Raw genomic sequence first — 26268 nt, 5'->3', positions numbered from 1 at the left:
GGAGTAGAGCAGTCAAGAAAATAGTGTCTGCCTTCATGGAGCTTACATTTTATAAAAGGGAAACAATAAATCAATAAGCAAAGAACTGTGTAATAGTTCAGGTCATAACAAGCTAAAGGATTAGGGAGTGGCATACAAAGTTAGAGAAAGTGGTCAGGATAGGACAATTCTGAGGAGGTGAAACTGCTAAACTTGTAGATAGTCAGGAGAAAAGTGATCATAGAGAGTCCAATTCATTCCCCTTCTTTGATTTCTCTCTAAAACTCTACCCACCCACCATCTAATTATAGTCAATGTATTTATTTAGCTTAAGGTAATAATTCATCATCTTATGTTCAGGGAACCACCTGGGACCAAGGCCATGCCTGTTCCACCTTCAGCCAAATTGTTGAGGATTTAAAACAATCAGTGCTTTATTTTAAGCTACAACTGAAAAGGTTTTTGAGAAATAAGGAAGTTAAGAAACATGCTGGAAGATACAAAGCTACCAAGAAACAGAGCTTGAACTTCTATGTGAAAGTTTTAGAGTTTTTTACTCTACATTTTTTGATGAGCTACTCAAGGCATTGTGGATGCACCTTTGAACATCAAACATTTTGGCAAATTCTTTCTACTGAAGAATAGAAAGGAAGATGAATGTTCAGAATAAGAGTTCTACTCTGTTCTCCATTATCACTTCCACCTTGATACTTGGATACATACTCTGAAGGATATAGAGTGAAAGGCACCAAGCCTTGGAAGAAATGGTCATGTTAGAGGCTGGAAAGATGAATTGGTGATTAAGAGCACTTGTTGTTCTTGCAAAGGACTGGAGTTAGGTTCCCAGTACCTATACTGAGTGGCTCACAATGTCCTATAATTCAAGCTCCGGGGGATCTGATATCATCTCCTGGCTTCTGCAGGCACCTGCACTCATGTGAGCATACATAATTGCAGACAAATATGCACACTGATAACAAAATATGATGTAAAATAAATGCTACATTTATCTTATGAAAGTTTTGTGTAGGGGCAAGTGTTTAGTAGGGATTAGAGTTTGAATCTCTAATTGATACTAACAGAAAAGGGTAGGCTTTGAAAACAAATTTCAGTTCAAATCCTTCTATTTCTATATCCTACCTATATTGTTGTGGCCAAATGATGTAAACACTCAGATAGATATAATTTCTTCCTCTTTAAAATAATGATAACAATTATATCTTCTAAGACTTTTGGGATAATTAAAAAAAAAAAACATGTTTAAGTCCAGTACCATAACATATGGCCTATTCTTGCTCCCCTAGACTTCTATCTAGGTACATTGGAAAGAGATGATTTGTTTTTATCTTATTTATTATTAAATTCTCCAACTCATTCTCTAATCATTAACAACTTCATTAATTGGCTGACTGTGCTTGGAGCACTTAACATATAGCATTGAAATTATGTACATCATTGATTGTCTTCTCCATGAGAGTTCAAGCTCTCTGAGAACCTTGTTAGCTGTCAGAATAAGTGCTTACTGAATCAGGCTTATTTTAGAGTAGTGCAGATATCTGTGCTGAATAATTAAACAGGTGTTCTTGTTCTTCAGAACTTGATTCTCGTACACAGAATGGACAGACATAAAAATACAAGAGCATCTAGTAACATAAATAAACTAACATCAGTAACACAAACGAATGGATTTAGTATCCAGAGACTGTGACAAGCATCAAGAATCAATGAGTATGCTGGGTTGGAGATTGAACGACAAGTGAGTAGAGTGTGGGAGGGCTCAAGATAAAATGTGAAACTTTTCTTGAGAGTGCTTCCTGGCAGAAGTGGGACGTTGGGATCTGTTTGAAACGTGATAAACAAAAACCAACCAGAAATGGACTGTTATCTGCCAGAAAGAAAGGTTTCAAGCCTAGAAATCTATTGGATATGGGAGAGTAGAACAGTGAAATGTGTGATGGACTGAGTACGCCTCTAATCACTACAGTGACAGGGAAGGGATTCACCCTTTAGACCAGATTAAGAAGGACAGCTTATTAAGTACATTGAAAGAAGGCAGTGGGCTGGGTAGTATCTAGAATGCTACTTGCAGCTTAGGGCAGCTTAGAATGCTGTGTGGGAATGGGGGCGTTTGGGGTGTGTGGGATGTTGTCTCTAGGAGAAGTGTAGTTTCTTGGTATGTAATTTGAGTTGTGCAAAGGATTATTTAGATTGGCCAATGCATAGTTCTGAGAGGCTAGAATGATCCACACTATGTGATCTCCAGTTGTGCAGTTTGTGCCATGCAAATCAGGGTCCTGTAGATAAAAGCCTTTCTGACTGGTCAATGTTCAGTCCAGATCAAGGGTGCTGGAATGCAGTTTTGTGGTGTCAAGTTACAGGATTCTTGAACCATGCTTGTGAAAATTAGGGACAAACTCTATTTTCTGGTCTGTTAATGACCTTCCCACCATAAAGCCCAGTTCAGAAGATTGAAGCAGTTTATCCCTAGGACCCAGGAGATAACTTATCATGTAAAAGAATAGGCTTTAGAACCATATTGTTTGTATTTATATTTGTATCGTTGCTAGCAATGTGATGTTGGACAAGTTATTTGACTCACTTGGTTTCAGCTTTCATATATCTAGAATATATATATATATATATATAATATATATAAAATTCTGAGAGTTTAAATAGTTTACACATTAAAAGGGCTTGGAATAGTACCTGGCACAGAATAAGTACTTAATAGGTGTTAACTATTATCATTTCCTGCAAAACTGAATGTGGGTCCTAAGAAATAATGTGAATTTGGAAATATTTATATCCCACATCCTCTCATGAATGAATACCTTTTCATCCATAGCTGTGAGAGTAGTTAAAATATCTGTCTCAAAGTGATAGCTATCAACTAAGATGTACCCTAAGACTTAGGGGCTATCTCTGGAGGGAAGGATTTTCTCATCATTGTAAGTATTGGAGTTGAAAGTAGGTAACCAAGATATTGAAGAAAACAAGAAAGTCTCAGAACCCTCCATACTTGACAGCAGAAAGGCCAGTTAAGGGTGGAAAATATTACTGTTTAAAATGAGAGGAGTTTTTGTTTTACATTTTGAATACAAGTTACCTACACCTTTATGGTTCACACTTAGAGGACTGAGATCCAATGACATGCCGAGAGTGTGAAATATCCCTAAAGTACCTTTAAGGCTCAAAGCACAAGAATTTTGGTTTTTACTCTGCCAACAGTTAGCCACGTAATCTTGAACAGATCGTTTTTCCAAATCTCAGTATCTGGAATATGAAAGTTCTGATTTTTCTCTGTGATCCTATAAGGCCTTGCCTCTCTGTTTCGAAGATACGACTCTTTAAGTGGAGACTGATGGATGAAGGCAACATGCTTGCATTTAACAAATGATTATGAAGTCTTTGATAGGTGTCAGACATGGTGATGAGCATGGGTGAAGAAAGTACGGTCAGAGAAAGCCTAGTCTGAAGGAGGTGACACCTGAACTGAGCTTTGAAGCAGGGAATGGGAAGATGGTACAATTTACCTAGGCTGTGAAGCCAGAAAACCTGGTGGAGTACCAGAACTACTGTAGGTTCTACGTAGCTGTGAAATAGAAAATGGAAGTACACTGGTAAAAGCTGAGGGTAAAGAGATCAAAGAATACCATGTGGGCAGGACATTGTATGGCATGCTATAGAATTTGCCATTAAGAGCAGTGGGGAGCCACTGAAGGCATTAGAGCTAAGGAGTTATATAAGTTGAGTCTCAGCTGGGAGAAATAAAGCATGTTAGTTGTTTTCAGCACAAAGTGTCTTAATATAGAAAATTAAGGGCTTACAAAATTGGTGAAAAGGCGAGGCTTGGGCTGGACTTTCAAAATTGACTCCCAGAACCTTATCAGACTAGTTGCTATCTCTGCAACTAGGGGGAAGGTGAGGCATCAAGGATTCTGGGATTGCTTTCCTTTATTTGCCTTCTCAAAATCAAGAAGCTGCCTTTGTTCTGACTGTTGAGCAGTAGCTCTTCATGTCTTCCAGATAAAGAAAAATGGCCCATTCTCTGGGCCTCAACAAGTGTAGAGATAATCACCAGACACCAGGACTTATGGTAACAAAGCTACAGAAACCTCCAGTGTCCATGGTGTTCCTGAACAGAAGCAGTGGTGATATGGTTTTTTGCCTTACAATCTCCTGTCACTACATCCACAATGCTGGCTACAATGGAGTCTGGGAAATGAGAGAGTTTGTTGAGTAGTTTTTGGTTTCTTTTTCTTTTTTTCTTTTCTTTCTTTTTTTTTTTTTTTTTTAGCTTTTCAGCTATATACAAAAGCAAGTTTTACCTTAGAAAATAATCTACATTATTCATCATAGGATCAATAAGAAGAAAATTCTTTTGAGAGAGATAATTTGGGCCAGAGAGTAGAGGCAGAACTGAGGATGTAGAGTAGCACTGGGGACCAGGTAATGGATGGTAATAGACCAGAGATGAAGAAGAACAGATTGATCAAAAGGTAATGGCAGGAAGAAGCAAAGGACACAAATAAGAAAGAAATTGAGGGTGAAGGAAATCAATGGGCTCTGGATACTGGTTAGTTTTTGCAGACATGAAGGAGGGACAGTTCTTACAGACCCTTTCTGGCTATTTTGTTGTGTAAATGCCATTCTCAAGAGGCAGGAAACTCAAGGGGAAGAATAATGCTTTCAGATGTGGGAGAGAGATGACTTTGCTTTAAGACTTATTAACTTTGAGGTACCCGGGAAACATTCAGAAGGACACAATCAGAAAGCAGTCAGAGACTCATCCTGGACTTCAAGAGAGCTCCTTGAGTATCAACAGCAGAGAAGTAAGTGTTCTGCTTAGCTGCAATCAAATGCCTCTGTCTGTTTTATTTTCCACTTGTGCCCAGGAAATTTGTTGAAAGGAGGTGTATGAGTGTGTAATGTAGGTGGTAATTCAAGCTTTGGGAGTAGAGGAGCTTATTCTGGGGAAGTATAGAATTGAGAAGATAGAAGAGCTGAAAGTAAAAGGATTTTGAGAAACCATGACATTAATGACTGGATGAAGAAAAACGCAGGTAAGAATAGAAGACAGGTCATGTATATGGTATCTTTAAGGCAGTGGGGCATTTCAGGAAAGAGAGGAAGCCATAGGAGAAAGACAGGGATGAAACTTTAGCAACATATTGTTTCTATGGTAAGTTAGGGATAGAGCTAGGTTATGGTAGGTTGAGGGGTCAAAGAAAGTGAGGAAATCGTTCTAGTTTTCTTCTGCTGCTATGACAAACACCATGACCAAAAACAGCTTAGGTATTGATAAGACTTGTTTCACCTTACATTTCTGGGGCACAGTCAGTCTTTGAGTGAAGTCAGACAGAAACTCAAGACAGGAACCAGGAGGTAGAAACCATGGAGGACTGCTGCTTTCTGGCTTGCTCGATGGCTTATGCTCAGCTTGCTTTCTTATATAGTCTAGGAACAACTGTCTGGGGATGGTGCTTCTCAGTGTCCTGGTCCCTCCTACATCAATTAGCATTCAAGACAATGTCCCACAGACAGGCCACAGGTAAATCTGATCAGTCAATTCTTCAGCTGAGGTTTCTAATTCCCAGGTGACTCTGGTTCTAACAAATTGAAAACAAAACTAAGCAGCGCAGAAGTGAGCTAGATAAGGATCAAATTTTTAGGGGAAATTCTAGTTGCATGGAATATAGCAGCTATGAGAGTCACTATCTGCCTCAACATAATCTTTAAGAGATTTCAAGCTGGGTGTGGTGGTGTGAACATTTAATCCCAGTTCTAGGAAACAGGAGCAGATCTCTGGGACAGTCAGAGGCACACAATAGAGAAAGAAACCCTGCCTCTCAAAAAAAGCAGATTTCAAATAATTTTGACTATTACTTATCAAAAATTACATTTCACATCACAAACTAATATTTACATTTATATTTTATAAATATAAAATATAGATATAAAACTGCAATAGATACTTTATGGACTAGGATTTACCTTAAATACATGGATATTTCAGAGAACAGAATGATAAAAAACCTTGTGTATCTCTTCCAGTTAGAACAATATTTTTTTATGGTTGAATAATATTCCATTGAATGAATGTATCCATTCAATAGTGGGTGGCTGCTTAACTTGTTTTCATCTTTTGGCTATTATGAATAATGTTTCCATGAACATTTATATATGAATTTTTGTGTGTGCTTTTTTCCTTTCTCTTATGTACATATCTAGGAATAGAGTTTATTTAATCAAATAGCGGTTACTCTATTTTTTTAACTTTGAGGAACTTTTAGATTATTTTTACAAACTGGCTGTATTATTTTACATTCCTATCAGCTATATGAAGGCTCTAATTTTTGGTACTTCTAGGATCAACCCCAGGGTCTCCTGCATCGCAGGCAAGCACTTTACCACCTAGCTATACCTCTAAGCTCATTATCTGGCATTTTGTTTTAAACTGTTATAGTGAGTGCAAATTGGTATCTCATTACCAAAAATGATATAATAAATATCCCATATTTGCATTTCCTGCATTTGGTTTGAATTTCCCTGATGGCTAACCATGTCGAGTATCTTTTCATGTATTAACTGACCATTTCTTCGCATAAATGCTATTCAGATCCTTCGATAAGTCTTAAATTGTGTTATATTTCTTTTTAATGATTTTATTACATTTATTGTATTTTATTAATGTATAATTTATTGGAGGGATGTGGGAAGGTCAGAGGACACTTGTGAGAATTGGTTCTTTCCTTTAAATACATGGATCCCAGGAATCTAGCACAGTCTATCGGGATTGGTGGCAAGCATGTTTATCTGCTGAGCTACCTAGCTGACTCATAGTTCTTTTTAAAAATTATTATTATTATTATTACAGTGTAAGTGCACGTGCTATGGCATGCATGTGGAGGGCACCGGACACATTTGTGGTGTTGGTTCCTGTTGCCTATCTTTTCGTGCCATGTGGCGATCAAATTTGCTGTTAGGCTTTTCTTTCTGAGCCATGTCACCAACCCGTGGGTTAGATTTCTTTTTGTAACTTGTACAAACTCTACTTAGTCTAGATACAAGTCTACCGTCAGATTCTATTTGCAAGGCTTTCCCTCTTTTATAGTGGGGGTTCCACACATATGATAGCATTCTTTGAAGCCAGTACTTTTAAATTTGGATGCAGTTAAATTTCACTAATTTCTCTTTGATGGCTTGTGCTTTTCCTATAATTAAGAAACCAGATCCAAGGTCACAAAGGTTTACCCTTAGTCCTCCTACTTTGTTAGTCACTATCATCATATCTAAACATTTCATAGTAATATCTTCAATATCATTAAGTATTTGGTTTGTGTTCAGATTTCTAGTTGTCTCATATGTTACAAATGCACATATATTTGTATATGCCCAAATTCCACCTTAGGCAACTGAGTTATTTGTGAAGAGATCAATTTATCTGTGAAAACTGGATTATTGATCTTGCAGTTTTTCACAGTGTACATTTTATAATCAGAATCCTTGTACTGCAGTAGCCCTGCCTGCTTTGGCCCTCTGTGTGTCTGGTAATTGATAACAGGATCTAAAAACCTGATCTGATTTGGGCTTTTTGTTGTTGTTTTGTCAAGAATCATTCAAAAGTGACTGCTCTATGACCTAAAATGTGTAAAGTGTGGTCTCATTTGGAGTGTATTCTATCCCAGAGGGCCCGAGACTATTTTATTTATGACCTGTACCCATTCAGAATTTCTAATAATTTAATTAAGATAATGACTGTCTGAGTCTCAAAGACTTCTAGAGAATAGCAAACAGTTCCCATTCCTCTTAAGAGCCCATAGTATGCTAACAGTTCCAAATTTAAGTTTGTTATAGCTCCACCTAATCCAGTTTCTTTTTTCTCTCCACTGTTACCTACCCCTTAACTCCGAAGGTCATAGGAATCTAAAGCCTCTGAGAGATTATGTATATAAAGGAGTTCTTCCTTTTTGAGGGCCCAGGCAGTTGTAGAAAGTACACGTATTTTTCTGAAGTTGGAATGCTGGAATTTCACTTTATTCTCCTAGAAGCTATGTCTCATGCAGCAGAGTGGAGATGGAAGCCCAGAGAAGGTAAACAGGTTGCCTCAAAGTTTCACAGCCAAAAAGAACTCAGTAAATTTGAACCCTTCTGACCTTTAGTTCAAGACATTTTCCCTCTAGATGTAGACTCAAAGTTGTAAACACTGAACAGAGCAATGACTACAAGCAGATTGCAAGATTTTAAAAACTTTATATATGGCAAATATTTAACCTATAGTTGGCTTTCCTTCTTCGCACTCAGGAGGGAGAGTACGTGTTAACTGTAGTGTGAAGAAACCATCATCTGGGAAGGACAGGGCAACTAGAGCAGAGAAAACCAAATAGAATTGAATTGTGGCTAAGTTGGTGTCCCAACGGTTGTGTCCACAGCACTGATTAGTGAGATTTTGGTGCTGATTGTGAGTGGTCTGTAATTTAATTTAGGCAGTGGCCATACACACATTTGCATCTTATTGGCCCAGGCTCCAAGAGGGGCTGCGGAGTTATATGCCTCTCACCAACCTACCTATCCACATACCTGCATTTCCTATTCCTTCTCCCTTCTCTCCATCCTTTAACCTGGCTTTTTCTCACCCTTCTCTTTCTTCACTCTAGCCTCTATTTCTTCTTTAGTCCCTTCCTATCTTTCCTTCTCTTTCTCCTTCTCATAGAAGCTCTCTCTGCCCTCCTCCTCTTTCTTTATCATGCCTGTTCCCTTTCATTTGATTCTGTTTGCTTCCTCCCCCTTTCTCAGTCTTTTCCCTCGTCCTTCAGTCTCTTACCCTCCCTTCCCCCACAAGTTCCTCACCCCCACGTAAAAACCGACTGTTGGTGGCTCCCGAAGAGAGAGCAGAGTCTGTGAGCGTTGGGTCCTCCGATTGGCTGTCATTGCTAGCACACCAGCTCAAGTCTCGCCTCTCGGCACTGAATGCGCAGCTGCAGCATCTGCTATTGGCTTGTTCTCCTGTCAGCGTCTCAGTCAGCAACTCACGCTGGCGCCCCCAGTCTCTGCGTGAATAAAAAGGCAACCTACCGGCTGAGGTGGGGGTGGGGAGAGGAGAGGGAGAGGGCCAGCTAGGAAAGGCTAGCAAGAGTGGCTGGTAGCCTGGAATCCCTTTAAGAGAGCTAGCAGACGAGGCATCGTAGGAAAGCTAATGAACTAGAAAGAGTAGGGGAGACTGAGACTGACCGGTAGCCAGCTAGACAGACGGACGCATGCCCGGACAGACTGAAGGCTCTGGAGAACTGATAGGTTCTTTTTGCCTTTCTTTTTGAAAAGCAGGATTTTGATTTTTCATTGGCGCCCAAGAGAGAATGCTGGGCTCTGCTACTTCCAGCTCAAGCTAAGATTTCTCAGCTAGGGAACAGAGATCAGCCCAGTCCCGCGAGAGGGAGGGAAGCAAAAGCCCCTGCCTCCAACCCCCTTCCCTCCCCCGGACAAAACTCGGGGGACAAACCCAGACCTTCCCTAACCATCTGACTTCCTCCTTTCCTTTTTAGCATGGTGACTGTATGGACAGTCTGACAGAACAGAGATTGACATCTCCCAATCTGCCGGCCCCCCACCTGGAACACTACAGTGTTCTGCATTGCACCATGACCCTGGATGTGCAAACTGTAGTCGTTTTTGCCGTGATTGTAGTCCTCCTGCTTGTCAATGTCATACTCATGTTTTTCTTGGGAACGCGCTGAATGGAGTCCAGCCACCTGAGCTGTTGCGAACTCTCACTTTGATTTCATCCCAAGAGCCTCCGAGGGGGAAAAAATCAAGAGAGACAGTCTGAGACAGGGAAAGAGAGGGAGAGCAAGAACAAGCTTTCTTACTCAGGGGGGAAAACGTTTTTGAGCTTCAACATGGCCTCGCTGTGATATGTATGACGTTGGTATATTATCTCTCCCTAAATCTTTTGTCATGTCTTGTCTTTTAAATATGCCTGTGAGTGTAGTTGCTTGTTGCTTGAGTGAAATTGTTGGTAAGAAATGTTTTCTATTTAAGTGTGCATGTTTGTGTGCATCTCTATGTGATGTTTGTAAAGCAAGCTGTGTCCTGTTAAGGTGGCTTTGCTGTTTGTGATGTTTTGTTAACTCATTCTTTTAAAAACTACCTTTAAACTCTGTTATGGAATTTTAATCAAAATTTCTCTCTTGCTATCAGAATACATTGGCGTTTGTTTGGGGCTGGGGTTGGAGGAAAGTATTTATGGAAGGGCATGATGAATTTTTGGCATTCTGTGAAAGTCTTGCACTGGTTGTTTAGAAGGGAAGAAAAACCTATGCAAGAAATGGATTTATGGAAAATAGTCTCTAAATGAGGAGCAAGAATTTGGGAAGTGACACACCAGGGTGCCTTGAGTTGGCACTTAGTAACTGTGTCCTTTGAATTTCAATTTTGCTGTTCAGGGTTTCCAGTTTCTGATTTGGAAAGCTGCCCTCATTAAAACATTTGGTAAAGCAGGAAAGTGTCATTTTCTTTGCAATCATGAAGTAGAACAAAAAGTATTCCTTTAGATTTTAAATTAGCAAGAGAGGATTTTGACAAGTTGTTTGGACTCCTTTTCCCAGATATTATACCCTATGATTTGAGTTTGAAGATTTTTTTTTCTGTGTCTCACTCAGAAAACAAAATCTAGCATCTTATATAGTTTGTGAATAATAGTGTTGGGTATGGCTCCTTTGGGGTAATATCATTTGCAGTGGTGTTCATGAACTACTTCAAATAGAAGTTGACAGTGCTGATGAGATTTATTTCCTTGTTTGTTGCTTAAGAACAGAGGTCTCTGAAACATTCGTGTAACTGTAAGTATGTAATGTGCTAAATTAAGAGTTTGGGCACAAAAAAGGACGCGTAATGGGATGAGAGCTTGGGAAATGTGAGCTAGAGAATGTTTCAATTTGAGATATGTCTGTATTATATAGCCGTGGTGGTATTTGCTGTTTATTACTATTTTATTTTAGGTTTCTGTTTTGGCTGAGATACCTCTTGGCAAAGCTAGTAAACAATTGTTTCTGATACCAGTGTGTACATAATATTTGCTTTTTTCTTGTTTTTTTTCCTTCTTCTATGCTGATGCAGGCAGATATTCCTCATTCCGTTGCTTACCTGACTTGAAACGGTGCCATTTCTGGCTCATACAGCAGTGAATCATGCCACATACACGCCCACACACATGCTTCTAGCTATACTCATGTGGGCGGCTGCTCATGTGTGATGTGCAAATCAGCTAGCATTATGCTGTCAATTTTCATGTCTTGTTCAGTCTCTTTGGAAATGGTTATTGAGGGGGCCTGAAAATTGTCCTGATAGATGGAGAGAACATTATTTAATGGCATCAAGTTGAGGTTTTGAACCTTAAGGTGTGCTCTAGTTGACTCAGTGTGGGTGAGAAGCTGAGCAATTTTTTTCTCCTTGTTTGCTACCATGATATAAGCATGATCTGGGAAGCTTGCTGACAGTGATTTCATATTTAACATTCTTTGGTCTCTTTGTGAGGGCCCCTTGGGTAGAACCAAGAACCTCACTGAAATGAGAATCTTGTATGATTATTTTTTTACCTGTTTGCTTCAGAGAAATATTTAAAGTAAGCTTGTTGTTTTTGAGACAAGGTTGGAGAGTAGAGAAAAGCTCATTCCTGGGATGCTGCAGATGTAAATGTTCTCTATTCACTGGATGTTAGATAGTGGGCTTTTTTTCTCTCTCTCCTCAGTGAGTTTGGGATTCCCTATAACATTGACAGTTGGAAATCTTTGGGCCAGGTGACGTCCACGTTCTTGCATTCTGTGATTTTGGTCACAATAAGGACTTGAAATCAGAGGGAAATGAAAAGGAAAATGAATTATTAACCAAAGGGACTGGGGAATATATATATTTGCAGCATACATTTTTCTCCTAAGGGATTTTTGTTTGTTTGTTTTTGTTAGCTACTTGGTCAAGAAATGAGAATTCCAACACTAGAATACTTTTGACTTTTTAATTTATTTTATTCTAAAGGGAAAAGGAGTTTCTATAGCTAGTTTTTGACCCAGGTTTATGACGAAGTAATGTCATGAAATACCTGACAAACCCTTGAGAGAAAGCCTTTGGGAATATATGTGGGTATGGTGGTGCCAGTGTATTTGTGGATGTATGTGCATATTCTCATCTGTGTGTGGTGGTGGTGGTGGGGGCTTGTAAATGCTCTTGCGTGTGGCTGTAGAGTGCTTGGTATAGGAATCTGTGAAAATAACATCGAGTTCCACAGTTCTAAAAAGGCTTCCCTAGGTCTGGGTGAATGTCAGCTCTCTTCATCCTCCTGCCATCACCTAAGGTCTTCCAGGCTAGAATAGAGGGGCACTTTGAATGAGCCCTGCCATCAGTAATTCAAGCTATAAAGGCTCACACTTCATTAGTTCAAGAGATGTTACTTGTGAGATGGCAAGCCACCTCAGAGCAGCCAGAAGTGAGTTTAGGGAGTAGACAATAGGGTGCTGGTGTGACTTTAATTGTGTGAATTCTGAAGTCTTCATATTTCTCCTTCAAATGTGTGAATGCATGCAACAGGAGAGGAAATGGAAGAAAATGAGACATGTTTCTGCTCCTTTCTGCCTTGTCCTAACTTTTCCTTTCTCCTTTTCCTCTCTCATCTGTCACTCTAAGTACTTGAGATGTAAGGAAAAGGATGGGCTTTGGGGCCCTGATTTGTTTAAACTTTTTCTTATAAAGCCCTTTAGTTCCCTTCCTCACTGTCTTACCCTTTTGCAGAGAGGATAAGCTTTTGCTACTGGGAGGGTGCTAAATCCATGCTGAGGGATTTTAGCTCTCAGCTCCCCCCACCCAGGAGTTAAATAAAATGCCTTATACTGGTATCCTAGTAACCCATGAATCACCCTGCAACCACTGAGCTTCAGAGCCCACTCTTTAAAGGCACAGGCACTATGGTCTCTGTTCAAGAGAAGCTAGAAGTGATGCTATTTGGGGAAGAACAGGATAAAAAGAAAATCTTCATTGCCTGAAAATGCCTAGAAAATATATTCACAGTACGCATGGAGAGTCCAGCCTTGTACATCCAGGGTGACTGTTTATTGGAAAATGGTTCATGAGTTTTACTCTGTCTTTAGTCACTACCCTCATTTTTAAGATTAACTAAGCCATTTCACTGCCTATCTTTAGTGTAGGAAATTTGTAGGTTTTGAAATAAATATTTTACCCCAAGTTTTGGCTTTAGACAGTGAGACAGTGAAGTGATAGTTTGTTGGAACAAACTGAACACCGTATTTCATTCATTAAGACAGGTCTCACCTGTCAGAACCTGCAATATCTGCTTCTGTACTTCGCTGGAATTTTGTTTGTAGCTCAGGGAAGCTTGCCAGCCCAGCTGTAGTGTATGGCAGCTGTGTGTGTGTTCTTTTCCCGTTTCAGTAGTTTCTGACTGGGAAGTGGGGCAAGTTAGGAAAGGCATTTTGATTGCTGAGCTGGTGAATGGGGCTTGGGCCTTGGTTCACCTGCATGACTGTGTGTGTGTGTGTGTGTGTGTGTGTGTGTGTGAGAGAGAGAGAGAGAGAGAGAGAGAGAGAGAGAGAGAGAGAGAGAGAGAGAGAGAGAGAGAGAGAGAGTGTGTGTGTGTGTGTGTGTGTAAGCTTCCACGGAGCTGAGGGATCCCAATAAGCCTATGGGTGAGATGCCCCACTGTGTGGTGAGGCCCAGATTTAGAGTGATTGTGCACGAAAGACACACTCTGGTGGTTGCAGTGATGGTGCTAAATAAATATGCCCTCTTTAGCCTGTCTGCTTACATTGCATCTGATCCCACGGTGTGCAATGGGAAAATTGAGCCTTTGTTCCCAGAATATCTCTTGCAGAGCATCTAGTAGCTCTTTTGTAAGAAGTATAATGGAGGAAGCAAATCTTGGACTTTCTAACCCTTATTTAAAGCTTTGCAACTTCTCTAGGCTGTGTATCTGGCTTTCCAAGAATCCTTTATTAAAGCTTAGTTCTTCCAATATGTGCCCAGAGTGTCTCTTTCTGTCCTTATGGATCTAGCACTCTAGAATATTTAATTCATTATGCTTTGCCCTGGCACCAAAGTACAACGTGGAAAAACTAGAAAGGAGAAAGGCCTCCAGGAAAGAAGCTGTTAATGGCTATGTCAGTAACACGTTGTCAATGCATGGGTCACTAAAGTTTGCAAAGTGATTTTTACATCTTTTCTAATTTTACATCATATTAGCCATTTGAAATGGGTAGGGATGCTTGCTGTTCCCAGATTTACAGCTGAGAAGAGTAAAGGTGAGAACTGTAGGTGGGTATGCCTTTCTAACAGTGAAGTAGGAGCATCAGAGTTGATCTTTTCCAGTTAGGATGAAACTTAAAGGGGTCAGGTGAAGAGGGAGGTGTGTATGAGTCATTCCTGAAGTCACGTGGCTTCTTTGGATTTGCATGCTTACATTTTTAGTGCTTTTTAATACTTCTCCTTTATATAGTACTTTTGATAAAAAGTTGGTTCATAAAATGTCTTGAACAGTCAACAAACAGTTGTGTTTAGCTAGTCTTATGAGAATTAAATGTCACTATTTCGATTCTTCAAGGTAAAAGCCAAAGTGAATTGCTGAAACCTAAGATACAAAGTGTTTTGGAGGGACTAAGTTTTCATGCAATTGTCCTTTTGGAGGCAAATATACTTTTATATATTTATTTGAAAATGTGTTAGCCAGGTTTGGGTAGCTCGTTTAGTATTCACCAGACCCTGGATTTGAGCCCTAGTACTGCCCCCAAAAGTAGAAACTAAGACCAACAACAAAAACTGTGTTACCCCCAAACTGATCATGCTGCTCAACCTGGACCCCAACTAAGATCAAACAAGCAGGGGCTTCAATCTCTCTGTGAAATTGATGATTGAGTTGAAACATCCTCAAGATGATTCAAATATGCAGCATACCCTTTTGTGTTTACTACAGTCCTCTTTGGAAATTGGTCTTTTAAGTCAGTTTGGGATTTTTTGTTGTTGTTTCAAAACGTATTTGTTTTGATTGGTTTATTCTTGTAATTCTTTATGAGTTTTAACTTTTCTCATCCCATGTAAGAAACTCAATTTATTTCTAGCTCTGTATCACTTAAAATATTTTATTTTGTTTATGTTTATTGTTTCAGCCTTTTGGAGGTTTGAAGTTTGTTCTTCATATCATACAAAAGATTAGCAATGTCTAGTAGTACTGTGTTATTTAAAATTTGAAAAAGATTCACACAAGTTGATTCAAAGAATGTTCTGTAGGATAAGGTTAATGTTACTCCTTGGATACCTTAATAGTGCCTCCTTTTAAAGTTGGAGTTTGTCAGTTTTCCTATGTATCTGGTCAACAGTGTTGACTTCATCTATCAGTGCCATTATCTGTCCTACTGTTGTGCTAATGAGGATAACATCACATGAGATTTGTTTTGTATGCCTAATGGGCACAGGATACACCCCATTTATAGCTATTATCTGTCAAATGAGTGGTCTCATTAGAAAAAGAGTAAGTTGCTTGGCATCTCACTCCTGGTAAGTATTATTGCAGGCACCACTGTGCCCTGTTTTCTCAGTGTCCACAATCAGTTGTTTTCTAATTGGGTCCAGGGTCTAGCTGAAGGTCAGTCCCACAGTTGGAATTTTTCCTTGTTGGGAATGCAGAACATCATGGATATAGCTTTAAAACAGAATATATTTTGTTTTTAGGGTTCTGTAAACTGCCTTATTTCCTTGTTGCTTTGCCAAACTGTTTCCGTTAACCCAGTGGTTCTTTGCCTTGCTAAGAATCACCTTGGGGGAATTAACAAGACTAACAATTCCTAGACTCTCTCTTTTTGAGTTGGTTACACCGTGTCTTTGACATCAATATTTTTCTAAAAGCAACCGGAGGATGGGAATGTGTGGCTGGGGTTGAGAATGACTGCTATGGAATGGTTCAGGGGAAGTATTAGCTCAGCCCGATTGTAGTTTATTACATATATATATGAATAGGAAAGAACTGCAGATTTGAACAATATATAGGAATTGTGGGAGCCTTGATGAGTTCCAAAGGCGTATGTCCATTTCAAGGAGACTACCATAGGCAAGGAGTAATCTGGTACCTAATAGGATTTAAAAAACAGTTGGTTCTCTGTTTTTTTTTAGGTTCTGCTGCATCCGCAGACAGAAAATATTAGAAAAATGCATATGTAGAATGCATTATAATAATTATTTTTATAGCATTTACATTGTGTTAGATATTTAAATAGTCCAGAGGCGATTTAAAAAAAATTCAGGAAGTAGAGCTTCGTGTATAGCTCAGTGGTACAGCTCAATACATGTGAGGCCCTGGGTTCTATCTCAAGTACTAGAGTAAAAATAATAAAGTATAAAGAAGGACATTCATAGGGTATAATACTGTATTTTGATATTTGAAGGGAATCCAGGAACCAATATCCCAGAGCTACCAGGGGAACTGTAATCAGTTTGATGTTTGATGGTTTGAATCTTTAAGTAACAAATACATTTCTGTATATTTGCTGTATTGATGCATATTCTGCTAGTTTCCTGAGTAGCTATAAATAAATTACTTTTACCTTTTGAAGTTTGTTTTCCTCATCTGCAAAATTAGGATACTTAGATAAGATGGTTTCAAATATTTCTTCCATCTCAAATAATCAATGCTAACTTTCTGATTAATATTATTTAAATGCTGCAGGCAATACAGTGGTTCATTTCAGCAGCTTTAGAATTGCAGAGTGGTCATGGAGATAATAGATCTGCCTTTGTAATTATACTTGGATTAAGTTTTCTCTTTAGCAGGTGAAATGTAGATTGCATTCTTTGAGCCAGCTACTGGCCATTAAGAAGGAAAGGAATCCCTTAGTTATTTGAGTAGTAGTCTTATACCAGTTTGGGATTCAGCTTGTTAAAAAGACATGCCATTTGGACCTGCCTCAGCTGAATGTACCAGGCTGAGCTGACTCCCCATAGGAGAGCTTGCCTTGGAGGAGGTGGGGATGGGGGATGGGTTGGGGGGAAGGCTGGGGGGTGGGAGGAGGGAGAACAGGGGAATCTGTGGTTGATAATGTAAAATGAATAGAAAAATCTCTTAATAAAAAAGGAGAAAAAAAAGACATGCCATATGAGTAGTTGAGAATTGTCTTTTACAAATACAGAACCAGTGTCATAGGTATGGAGAAACCTAGGAGGTAAGGGCTGGCTGCCTTGACAGCTTAGAGCTACTTGTACATTATTTTAAGACCCTCATTTGGTTAGTAACAGTACTACCAATAGTTTGTAAGTAAGACACTCAACAAAGTACCCTAGTAACCTCATTGGTTCCTTCCCCAAACCTAAATGTAGTCGAGGAAGTGAGACTCAGAAGGATTAAGGAAACTCTCAATGTTACACAAAAGGAAGTGGTAGGTAATACCTGACCTAGAACCCAGTCCTCCGCCACTGCATCTTGCAGTACTTTTTGTGTCGTTGCATTGTGGTTAGGATGTAGGTAGGACTCTGAGTACTAAAGGGGTCCTCTGACATCCTGCAGTACTCATTAAGAAGAGGCTTTGAAGAAAGAAGCAAAGAGGGAGACAGGGAGGCAGAGTGAAAGTTGAGAGGAACGTATCCGAGTTTAGCTCTTACCTGCCTTTGTCAGCCCTCTGTGCTAGTTGCTGGCCTACTTTGAACAATCGAGCTTCTAGCAATAATGTTGAGAGTTGATGGAAGAGAAGTGGGAGCGTTGTGTGTACGTGACAAGAGGACAATATGTAGAAGACAGACCTGTAGAAGAAAAAAAAAAAGTACTAGAAAAAGCATTGACCCAAAGGATCAGGCCCTGGCTCTTTACCCACCTTGCTGCCAGATCTTGATCAAGGTCCTTTCCTCAGTTTCTGTTGCTAAAATTGAGTGGTTTTAATAGAAGAATCATGTTTCTAAGGGAGGGAAAAGTCTACCTAAGACAAGAAAAAGTAGAACAGGTCTGGTTTAAAAGCGCCTTATGGCAGGAATAGAGAACAGATTAGAAAGGGCCAGGTTACCACTTTCTCAATGCATACCTTACTAGAGGAATTGGGGAGAAGGATGACTTTTCCCAGATTAGCCAAAATGATTGGTAGTCAGAATACCCATGGATGGGTGAATGGCTAAGGCTAGTCATTTACTAAAGTGGCCAGGCTTCTTCAAGAATTGCCTGTGGGGAAGAGATGAAAATACCCGACAAGTCTGCAGTACGTTTTATACAAGGAAGAAAACTAAGGTACAGAAGGGGACAGGTATCCAAGGTTTCAGTGAGAGGTCTGGATTCATGACTCCTCATATCAGGCTCTTGCCCATTGACAAACTATTACCTTTTTCCAGGATTCTGGATCTATACATTCTGGGATCTGAATGTTCTTTCAGGTTTGATTGAAGTAAGAAAGCTGAACAGAGAAGAAGAGTATTATGTAACCTCCCAGAGGGGAGCTGGCCTTTGGGGTGCTAGGCAGTGGGAAGAGGGTGGCAGGAACACAGACTCTCCTGTAAGCCACATTAGCTTTCTTGAGGCAAAGAAGCTGTGGATGCAGCCCTATGCTGAGTAATCTCACCCTCAGGGCCCAGAGCAGGCCAGTACTGTTCATCTACAGCCAGCTCTTGGAATGGCTCTGGCAGCTGATTTCTCTGCCTGCCTGCCTTCATTAGAGGAGGAGAAGCCATGCACCTCCATGCCCAGCTGGCTGCAGAAAGGATGTGCTAAGATCCCACCCCCACCCACTCGGAGTGGTGCCTAAAGGCAACAGTTACTTTTAGCTGCGCCTCCCACAGCCTCTCCTCCACCCACTTTCTTCTTGCCTCCTCTCTCAGTGAATGTTGCTGGTTGGCAAGAGGGCTGAGTAGTGGGTGCCTTGGTTTTAGGATAAAGGCACAGGAGGAGCCAGGTGTCTCTAGGAGGGCCTCTGATAAACAAGCGAGACACCGTGGCAGAGCTCAGAAGAGCTCAGAACACTGTGGTGGAGCTCAGAACAAACGCAAACTGATGACGTTATTTTGTGCTTAGAACAAAACAATAGTGGAGGGGTTTATTAGTATTTTTTGACCTTGCAACCGGCTGAGTGATGTGCAAATCTAGATTAAATTGCACAGGAATATTTAAGATCTACTAAACCATGCATATACTTTAAAGAAAAAAAAAACTGGCACCTAGTGGACACTTGATTCCTGACTTTTCCTGTTGAATGTTGGATTATATTTTTAGTGGGTTTCATACTTTGTATCACCTGAATTTTCCTGTGACCTTGTAAAGGAGTTATGCTAGAGACTGAGAAAAAAAATGAGATGCAAAGCCTTAGTTGTTATATAATTGCTTTCAGCTTGATCTAGACTCAAATTCTGGAAGTTACAGTGTCATTTAGTCATTCCAGACAACTTTATCAGCTACAAAAGGAACATCAGTGCTGTCTTAAGTCTAATCCTCTCATTGTGGAAGCTGAGGAACTAGACACCGGGAAGACAATAGCTTGCCTAGGAAAACACAATGCAATTGTAGTTGGGCTAAAGCTAGAGCATTTCCCGATAATGATGTGAGTTCCTGAACCCATAAGATGTGCTAACCACTCTAGTCTTACCATCCAGAGGTGACTTTAGAAACCTATATGTGTTATGGAAACTAGGGGTCTGTGACAATGGGCAGGGGAAGCCAACCTTGCTAACTTGATTTTCTTGTCTATAAGTTGAGCCTCATAGTTTCAAAACTCTGTAAGACAGAGCTCTGTGGGTGACTGACATAGTGGAGGAGTTTGATACTCAGTACTCCCTGAATGAAAATACAGAGGATATGCTAATGGGAAGCCAGTCACCGAGTGCCCTTGAACAAATCCCTTTGTCTTTGGAGCTAAATTCTCTCCACCATAGCAGAGAGGATGCTTATTACTGTTCTGTCTCTTGGAAAGAAAGGGGCCTTATGATCCATTCCTGTGCTTTGAATTCTTGGTGGAAAGCCGGGATAATTTCTTAAACAAGAAGCTTTCTTTTATTTATTCCCAGCTCTATTCTCCATGGAGCCACACACATGTTTCTATGAATAGCAAACCAGTTTTCACTCTCCCTACCTCCTGCAAAGCTAAAAGAGGAGTTTGGAAGACAGCCCAAATTAATTGTGTTATTATTTAGCACCTTTTCAAGTCCCTCAAGCCTGAACTACCTAAGCACACTGCAGTTAAAAACAGTTCTTGGCCCCCAGGTCTTCGGCTAAGATTTGTTATGAATATTGCTATGTTTTCGTAATATGATTAGGAGTTGTTTTGAAATCACAAGCTTTTGACCAATGACCTACATAGAATAAGTGGATAGTCTCCATCTTTAACTCTACCATTTCATTCGGAATTATCTCCTCCCTGCTCTGGGGGCAGATGAAAAAGATAAAAACAGCTAAGAGAGCAGTGGAGCCTGAGATGGAGAATGATAGTTTCTTTAGACATGAAGAAGACCCTGACCCCCCAAAAAAATCCACAATAATAATTAATAAATAAGAACCATTATAGTTCTGTATTGCTTTCATTGACTCAGATCAGTGATGCTTTAAAAACAATGTTGTTCTAGGCAGAGCTAACTATCCCTAGTCCTTGAATACTTTGAACAAGGAATTCATCCTAAAACTGCTTTGTACTCTTTGCTTCTATCTCAGTCTTTTTAAATAAAAGCTAGTTAGCCAGGCATGGTGGCACACGCCTTTAATCCCAGCACTCCAGAGACAGAGTCAAGTGGATCTCTATGAGTTTGAGGCCTGGTCTACAGAGTGAGATCTAGGACAGCCAGGGCTACATAACACAGTGATACCCTGTCTCAAAAACGACAAAATAATAATAATAACAACAACAATAATAATAAGCTAGTCAAGACAGCAGGAAGAACTAAGTGGAAGATACCACTGGATAGCTCTAGCTTTAGTAACACTAAGCCACTAGCTAGCATTTCAGGTACATCTACTCCATATATAGTAAGTCTGTCTGCATATATATTATCTAAGGATGTTTGAGAAGCCTTACTACATGTTGAAAAATGATCCTAAATTTGGCAGCCCTTTTGTGCCTTGATTAGATGGGATGTTTTCTCTGAAGATTCATCTAGGTTTGCCCTTAAAGAGTGGGCCTTGAGCTTAAAGGCTGCCCATTAAGCCAGGTGCAGTGTGGCTCATCCCTATAATTCCAGCACTCAGGAAGTTGAGTCAAGAGGATTGCCATGAATTAAAGGCCAGCCCGGACAACACAGTGAGTTTAAGGACAGCATGTCTATAGTGTGAGACACTGTCTCACAAAACTAAACAAATTGTGCCTTACCTTCTATAGTTATTCCAATTGGATCAAGTGCCATTGATTGAGATAAACCATACATTGTTTTCCCTGGGTTTTCGTGAATAGTATATGTCTTTGAGGCCTTGCTTACACTTGTACTCCTGTTTACTAAGGCCCCTGGGAAAGTGGGTGTTGTATGTCTGACAGGTATAGGTTCCAGAAATTTGCCTTTGTCTAGAAGGGGTTTAACTGGGATAAGCCACTTCAGACGCTAATTTACAGATACATATCTGCATTTGGATACATTGTGTTGGGGAGAAACAAAATTAACCCATGTTACTTAAGGTGAGAAGGCACTTAGTAAGTGAGAAACAAGTCACACATTACATTAAGCTTGTTCCTTCATAGTGCTGCTTAGGAAATTAAGGCATAAACACAGGCAAGTAACTGCCTGAAGAGTTCAAGTTGATATTTGATTAGTGACTTGTATCTCTTCAGTAATTGCTGCTTGACTCACAGTTATGAAACTCTTTAGATAAATTACTGGAAATAAAATATAAACCCATATTCTTCATCTAGCTTTTGTGCAGATTGACCCAGGTGTTTTGAAAGAAATCTGTTAAATTATTGGGAAGTAAAGTTGGTTCAGCTTTGTTGTTTATCAGTGCCCTTTATCCATACCAATGCATACATGTACACTCAACTCACATGTAATACAGCACACTCAGGCACACATATGGAACACATTTGGGACATGTAGGACATACAGAGTTGGTGAGTATTTTCATATTTGCATACTTAAAGCACAAATATTCATTGAAGAATGAGACAGTCTAACAGTTGGACATTCTCAGCAAAAGCAAGGTATATACATGATCACATGTGGTACATTTGTATATCTACTTTATGTTTAAACATGTATATACTACACACCTATATACACATGGAGCACACCCGGATGCATACCTGGATATGCTTGGACACTCTCTGTCCCTGGGTACACACTTAGATTCTGGAAAGACGGAGTGTTAAGTATATACTTGGAAAAAATACTTCAAAATGACAACATGAGACATTCTTGAATACATCTACAGGACATACTCACATATGCCAGACACACCTGTGCAGAGTGAATCCTAACCCTGGGGCCAACCTGGACATGTACCTCTCTTTTAATTGGAAATGGCAGGTTTCTAGTCAGATCTGGTGGACCTCTTATCAGCTTGCTCTGGCCTTCTTTTTTTCATCTTTGCTATCAGGCATAAGAGAGCAGGAAGATAAGTAATAAAATTGATGTTAAAGACGGCATGTCATAGCAGGCTCCATAAGGAAAACAAGACTCAGATCTGAGACCTCAGAGGTGAGTAAACAGGTAGTTATAAGAAGAATGGAAAAAGCAAATTGTCACTGACCAATATAGAAAGCTGAAACCTGCTCCTTCACCCCTGTCTACTTAGAAAACATCACAGAGTGATTCAATTGTAAAGCAGCACCCTAGTAAACATAAGGTAACTTAATATTAAAGTTCATTTTTTTTCCCTCGGGGCTGAAATAATATCTTGGATCAAAACAAGTGTATCTGAGTTGTGGACGGGAGGTTTGAGGGTGAGTGACAGGATGCATAAAGGCAGACTCCATTGGTCAATGACCCAACTTCTCACATTTGACCCGGGCTTACAGACCAGCCACAGCTTTAATCATCACAACTCAGACCCTAAGTACAGCGGCTTAGGCCATTTGTCCCCACTAAAGAGAGCCTACTATTTTTAGAATTCCTCAAACTAGAAACCAGGTCATGGTGTCCAGAGGAAGATTTTTTGGCTTTTGGTAGTACAGGCTGGAGCTGGAAGCTGGTGACCCTAAGCTGGATAAAGGGTGGGAAGCAGTGTGATAGGTAACCAATGTGTTCGACCTTTAGAAACTGCTCTTAAGAAGCAGCTTCATAACCTTTGCTGCATTACCACAGACTGTGAATGCCTTGAGACATCAGCTTTGGACTCAACCTCAAGAAACAGGAGTTACAGTTGGTACTCTTCTTCTTAGGCTGAGCCTCAGTTTGTTTCCACTTTCTTGTCTGGGTCTCATTCAGTCAACTTGTAAAAAGCACTGCAATCACCCTCAGATGATGTGAAGGCTCTAAGATCCAAAATGTTTTGTAGATGTACTTGATCTCCACCCCCAAATCTGCATCTCTTCTCTCCCTGAGCTGGTTTAAGTGGGCATATAAAGAAGAGTTCACAAAGGAAACCATGGGAAGCCAGGCAATATGCCTTGACAGGGTCAGGGTGGTTTTAGTCATGCTGGTTTTGCTTCCACTCACACAGCTTTCTGATGCCAAGTCAGACTGCTAGGAAAGACAGCAGGTTTCAACAATGACATGATCAAATTGCTGAGGTTCATCAGGGGGTCAGTGTAGTGACTGAAGGGAGGCGTCAGGGACTCCATCTTCCCCTAAAACTGAGAAAAGCAAGCCTAGTCTGCCTGTACTTGTCTTCTGCTGGAGGAAGCACCCTAGGGTGTCAGGTTTGGCCCCAGGAGAGACAATTTTTCTAAGAGTTTATGCTTCTGGCCATCTACTTTGTTTTATCTACTTTTTTGAAAGGGGAGGTCAGGAGCTAGGATATATAGTTTAGGTTCCCTCTCAGTCCCAGACATTGTGAACAAAATTTAACTGAGCTTCAGTTTTCTATTCTATAACACAGGCTTAAGTGTACCATCTCATGGGATTTAGTTTATAAGAACACATTTTGACGAAGGATATGAAAAGTGTTATTTGAAACATCAAAAATGGGTCTGTACTGTTTGAAATGTTAAGGTTTCATGCAGGTTATGGTTACAGTCACTTTAGGGGTAATCAGGAACTTATCTTGACTTCCCCATACCTCTCAATTTTACTTGCTCCCATCTCCTGCTCCCACCTCTCAAAACTTGCTTAAAATATTAAGATATCAGACTAACTCAAAGGTAACCTCATCTTTCATTAAAGCAAATTGTCTTAGTTGCTTTTGTATTGATGTGATAAAATTCCCTGCTGTCTTAGTTACTGTTCTATTGCTGTGAAAAGACACCATGATCAAGGAAACTTATAAAAGCATTTAATTGGGGTCTTGTTTACAGTTTCAGGTTAGTTCATTTTCATCATAGGGGAAGCATGGTGGCAGGCAGGCATGATAGTGGAGCAGTAGCTGAGACTTTACATCAGGAGGCAGAGAGGTGAGACCGGGCTTGGTGTGGATTTTTGAAACCTCAAAGCTTATCCCCAGAGATACACCTCCCACAAAGAATGCTACATCTCCTAATCCTTCCTAAGCAGCCCACCAACTGTGGATCAAGCATTCAAATACATGAGCCTATGGGGGCCATTCTCATTCAGACCACCACACCTGCTAAAGGCAACTTAAGGGAGAAAGTGTTTATTTGTGCTCAAAGTTCCCTCATGGTGGGGAAGTCCAGGTGACAGGTGCTTAAAGCAACTGATCACATCTCATGCATAATCAGGAAGCAGAGAAAAACGAATGTGTTAATCTAGCTTTCTCCTTTTTATGTAGACTAGGACACCAGTTCTTGGAAAAAGTCTTACCCACATTTAGGGAAGGTCTTCTCACCTTAATTAACCTAATCAAGACACTCCCCCAAGACATGCCTAGAGGCTATCTAAATCTAAACAACCCCTTACAGGTGTACCTGGAGACTTGTCTAGATAATTCCAGGTCTTGTCAGGTTGATAATCAATACTAACCATCACATAACCTAATTCAGTTGGTGGGATTGCCCAAATTTATACAGTAAATAAGTAATTAGGTCAGACTTATACATAGCCTATTCTTCTTATTCCATTTGTTTTTCAACTAGCAGTTGCAATTTCAGATTTAATTTGAGTTAGAAGTTTCTAATCCAACATTTCTGGTTCTGAGGAAGATTCTGGAGTGTCTGTATTCAGTCTTCATTCTGAGCTATCCATACCCCATAATTCATAGAAGGGTCAGATCCATTTGGGAGCCGGAGAAGAGGACAAAGCAAGGAGTGGCTGTAGTAATGAGGGCATAATGTGTGAAGAAAATAATACCAGAAATCTCTAAAGGGATGATCTCCTAAGTGAATCTTATGGAAAAATATTAGACAATAAAAATGTTTGTATTTAAATTATATTTATCTTATAGTTAAATCATTTCCTCATCCCTCTCATCCTTCCAGTCCTTTCCATGTCCCCCCTCATGCTCCCTCTCAAATTCATTACCTCTTAATTTTAACTATTATTGTTACATATACATATGCAAATAAATATGTAAATTCAACCTGCTGAATCCATTTAGTGTTGTTTGTTATGTATGTGTTTTTAGTGCTCAGCAGTTGGTATTGGATAACCATTTAGGGTACTCATTCCTCTCTCAGCAGTTGTTAATTGCCTATAGCTCTTCATCTAGGGATGGCCCTATGACATTTCCTCCATATACATTGGCATGTCTACTGGTGTTGTCATTGTTTAGGTCGTAAAAATCTAAATGGCACAGTCTTGCAGCAGACTTCTTGGTACTCTGGCTCTTACAATCTTTCTATTCTTTCCTTCATGTTCCCTGAGCCTTATGCATAGGGGATGTATCAGTTGCAGATGTATCAGTTGGAGCTGATCACCCCAAGCCAGTTGTTTTCTGCATTTGACTAGTTGTCTATAATGTAATAGTTATATAATTATAATTATATTAGTAAAATGGCAGTAGTAGGTTCTCCTCTAAGATACATGATCTCACTAACCCTGAGTAGTTGGCTAGGTTTTCAATAACAGGCATGATTTTCTTCCTGTTAAAAGGGCCTTATGTCCAATTAGAAAGCATTTGGTTATCCACAAGATGTAAATGCCACTATTATATCTTTATGTAGCATGAATCTTAAAATGTCTTATTAAAACAAACCCAGGAGCCAGATCAGAGAAACAGAACAGGCCACATTCAACCTCACCTCGCCAATTCCTCAGCTGATCTTGTTTCCTCAAATTGGAAGCCTCTGTGTCCTCATCTGAATG

At 40.0% G+C, this 26268-nt stretch overlaps 1 protein-coding gene across 10 annotated transcripts in view; it reads left to right on the top strand.

Moving 5' to 3' along the window:
* Positions 1 to 26268, top strand: part of Arhgef9 (Cdc42 guanine nucleotide exchange factor 9) — a 161668-nt gene that overhangs the window by 22510 nt on the left and 112890 nt on the right. For 2 of the 10 annotated variants that reach the window (XM_028861421.2, XM_028861415.2), the window contains exon 1: positions 9069 to 9893. The exons of 3 other annotated variants lie outside the window; for them this stretch is intronic. Coding sequence is in view for 3 of the 7 variants with exons in the window: in XM_028861414.2 (XP_028717247.1) it covers positions 9892 to 9900 (9 nt within the window). In the remaining 4 variants the exon portion in view is untranslated. 5 more of the 10 variants (XM_028861420.2, XM_028861413.2, XM_028861417.2 and 2 more) reach the window with 4 other exon arrangements.

Source organism: Peromyscus leucopus, chromosome X, assembly GCF_004664715.2.
Source record: "Peromyscus leucopus breed LL Stock chromosome X, UCI_PerLeu_2.1, whole genome shotgun sequence".
Lineage (NCBI taxonomy): Eukaryota > Metazoa > Chordata > Mammalia > Rodentia > Cricetidae > Peromyscus > Peromyscus leucopus.
Note: the sequence above shows the minus strand (reverse complement) of the source record. Positions and strands in the feature narration are given on the sequence as shown.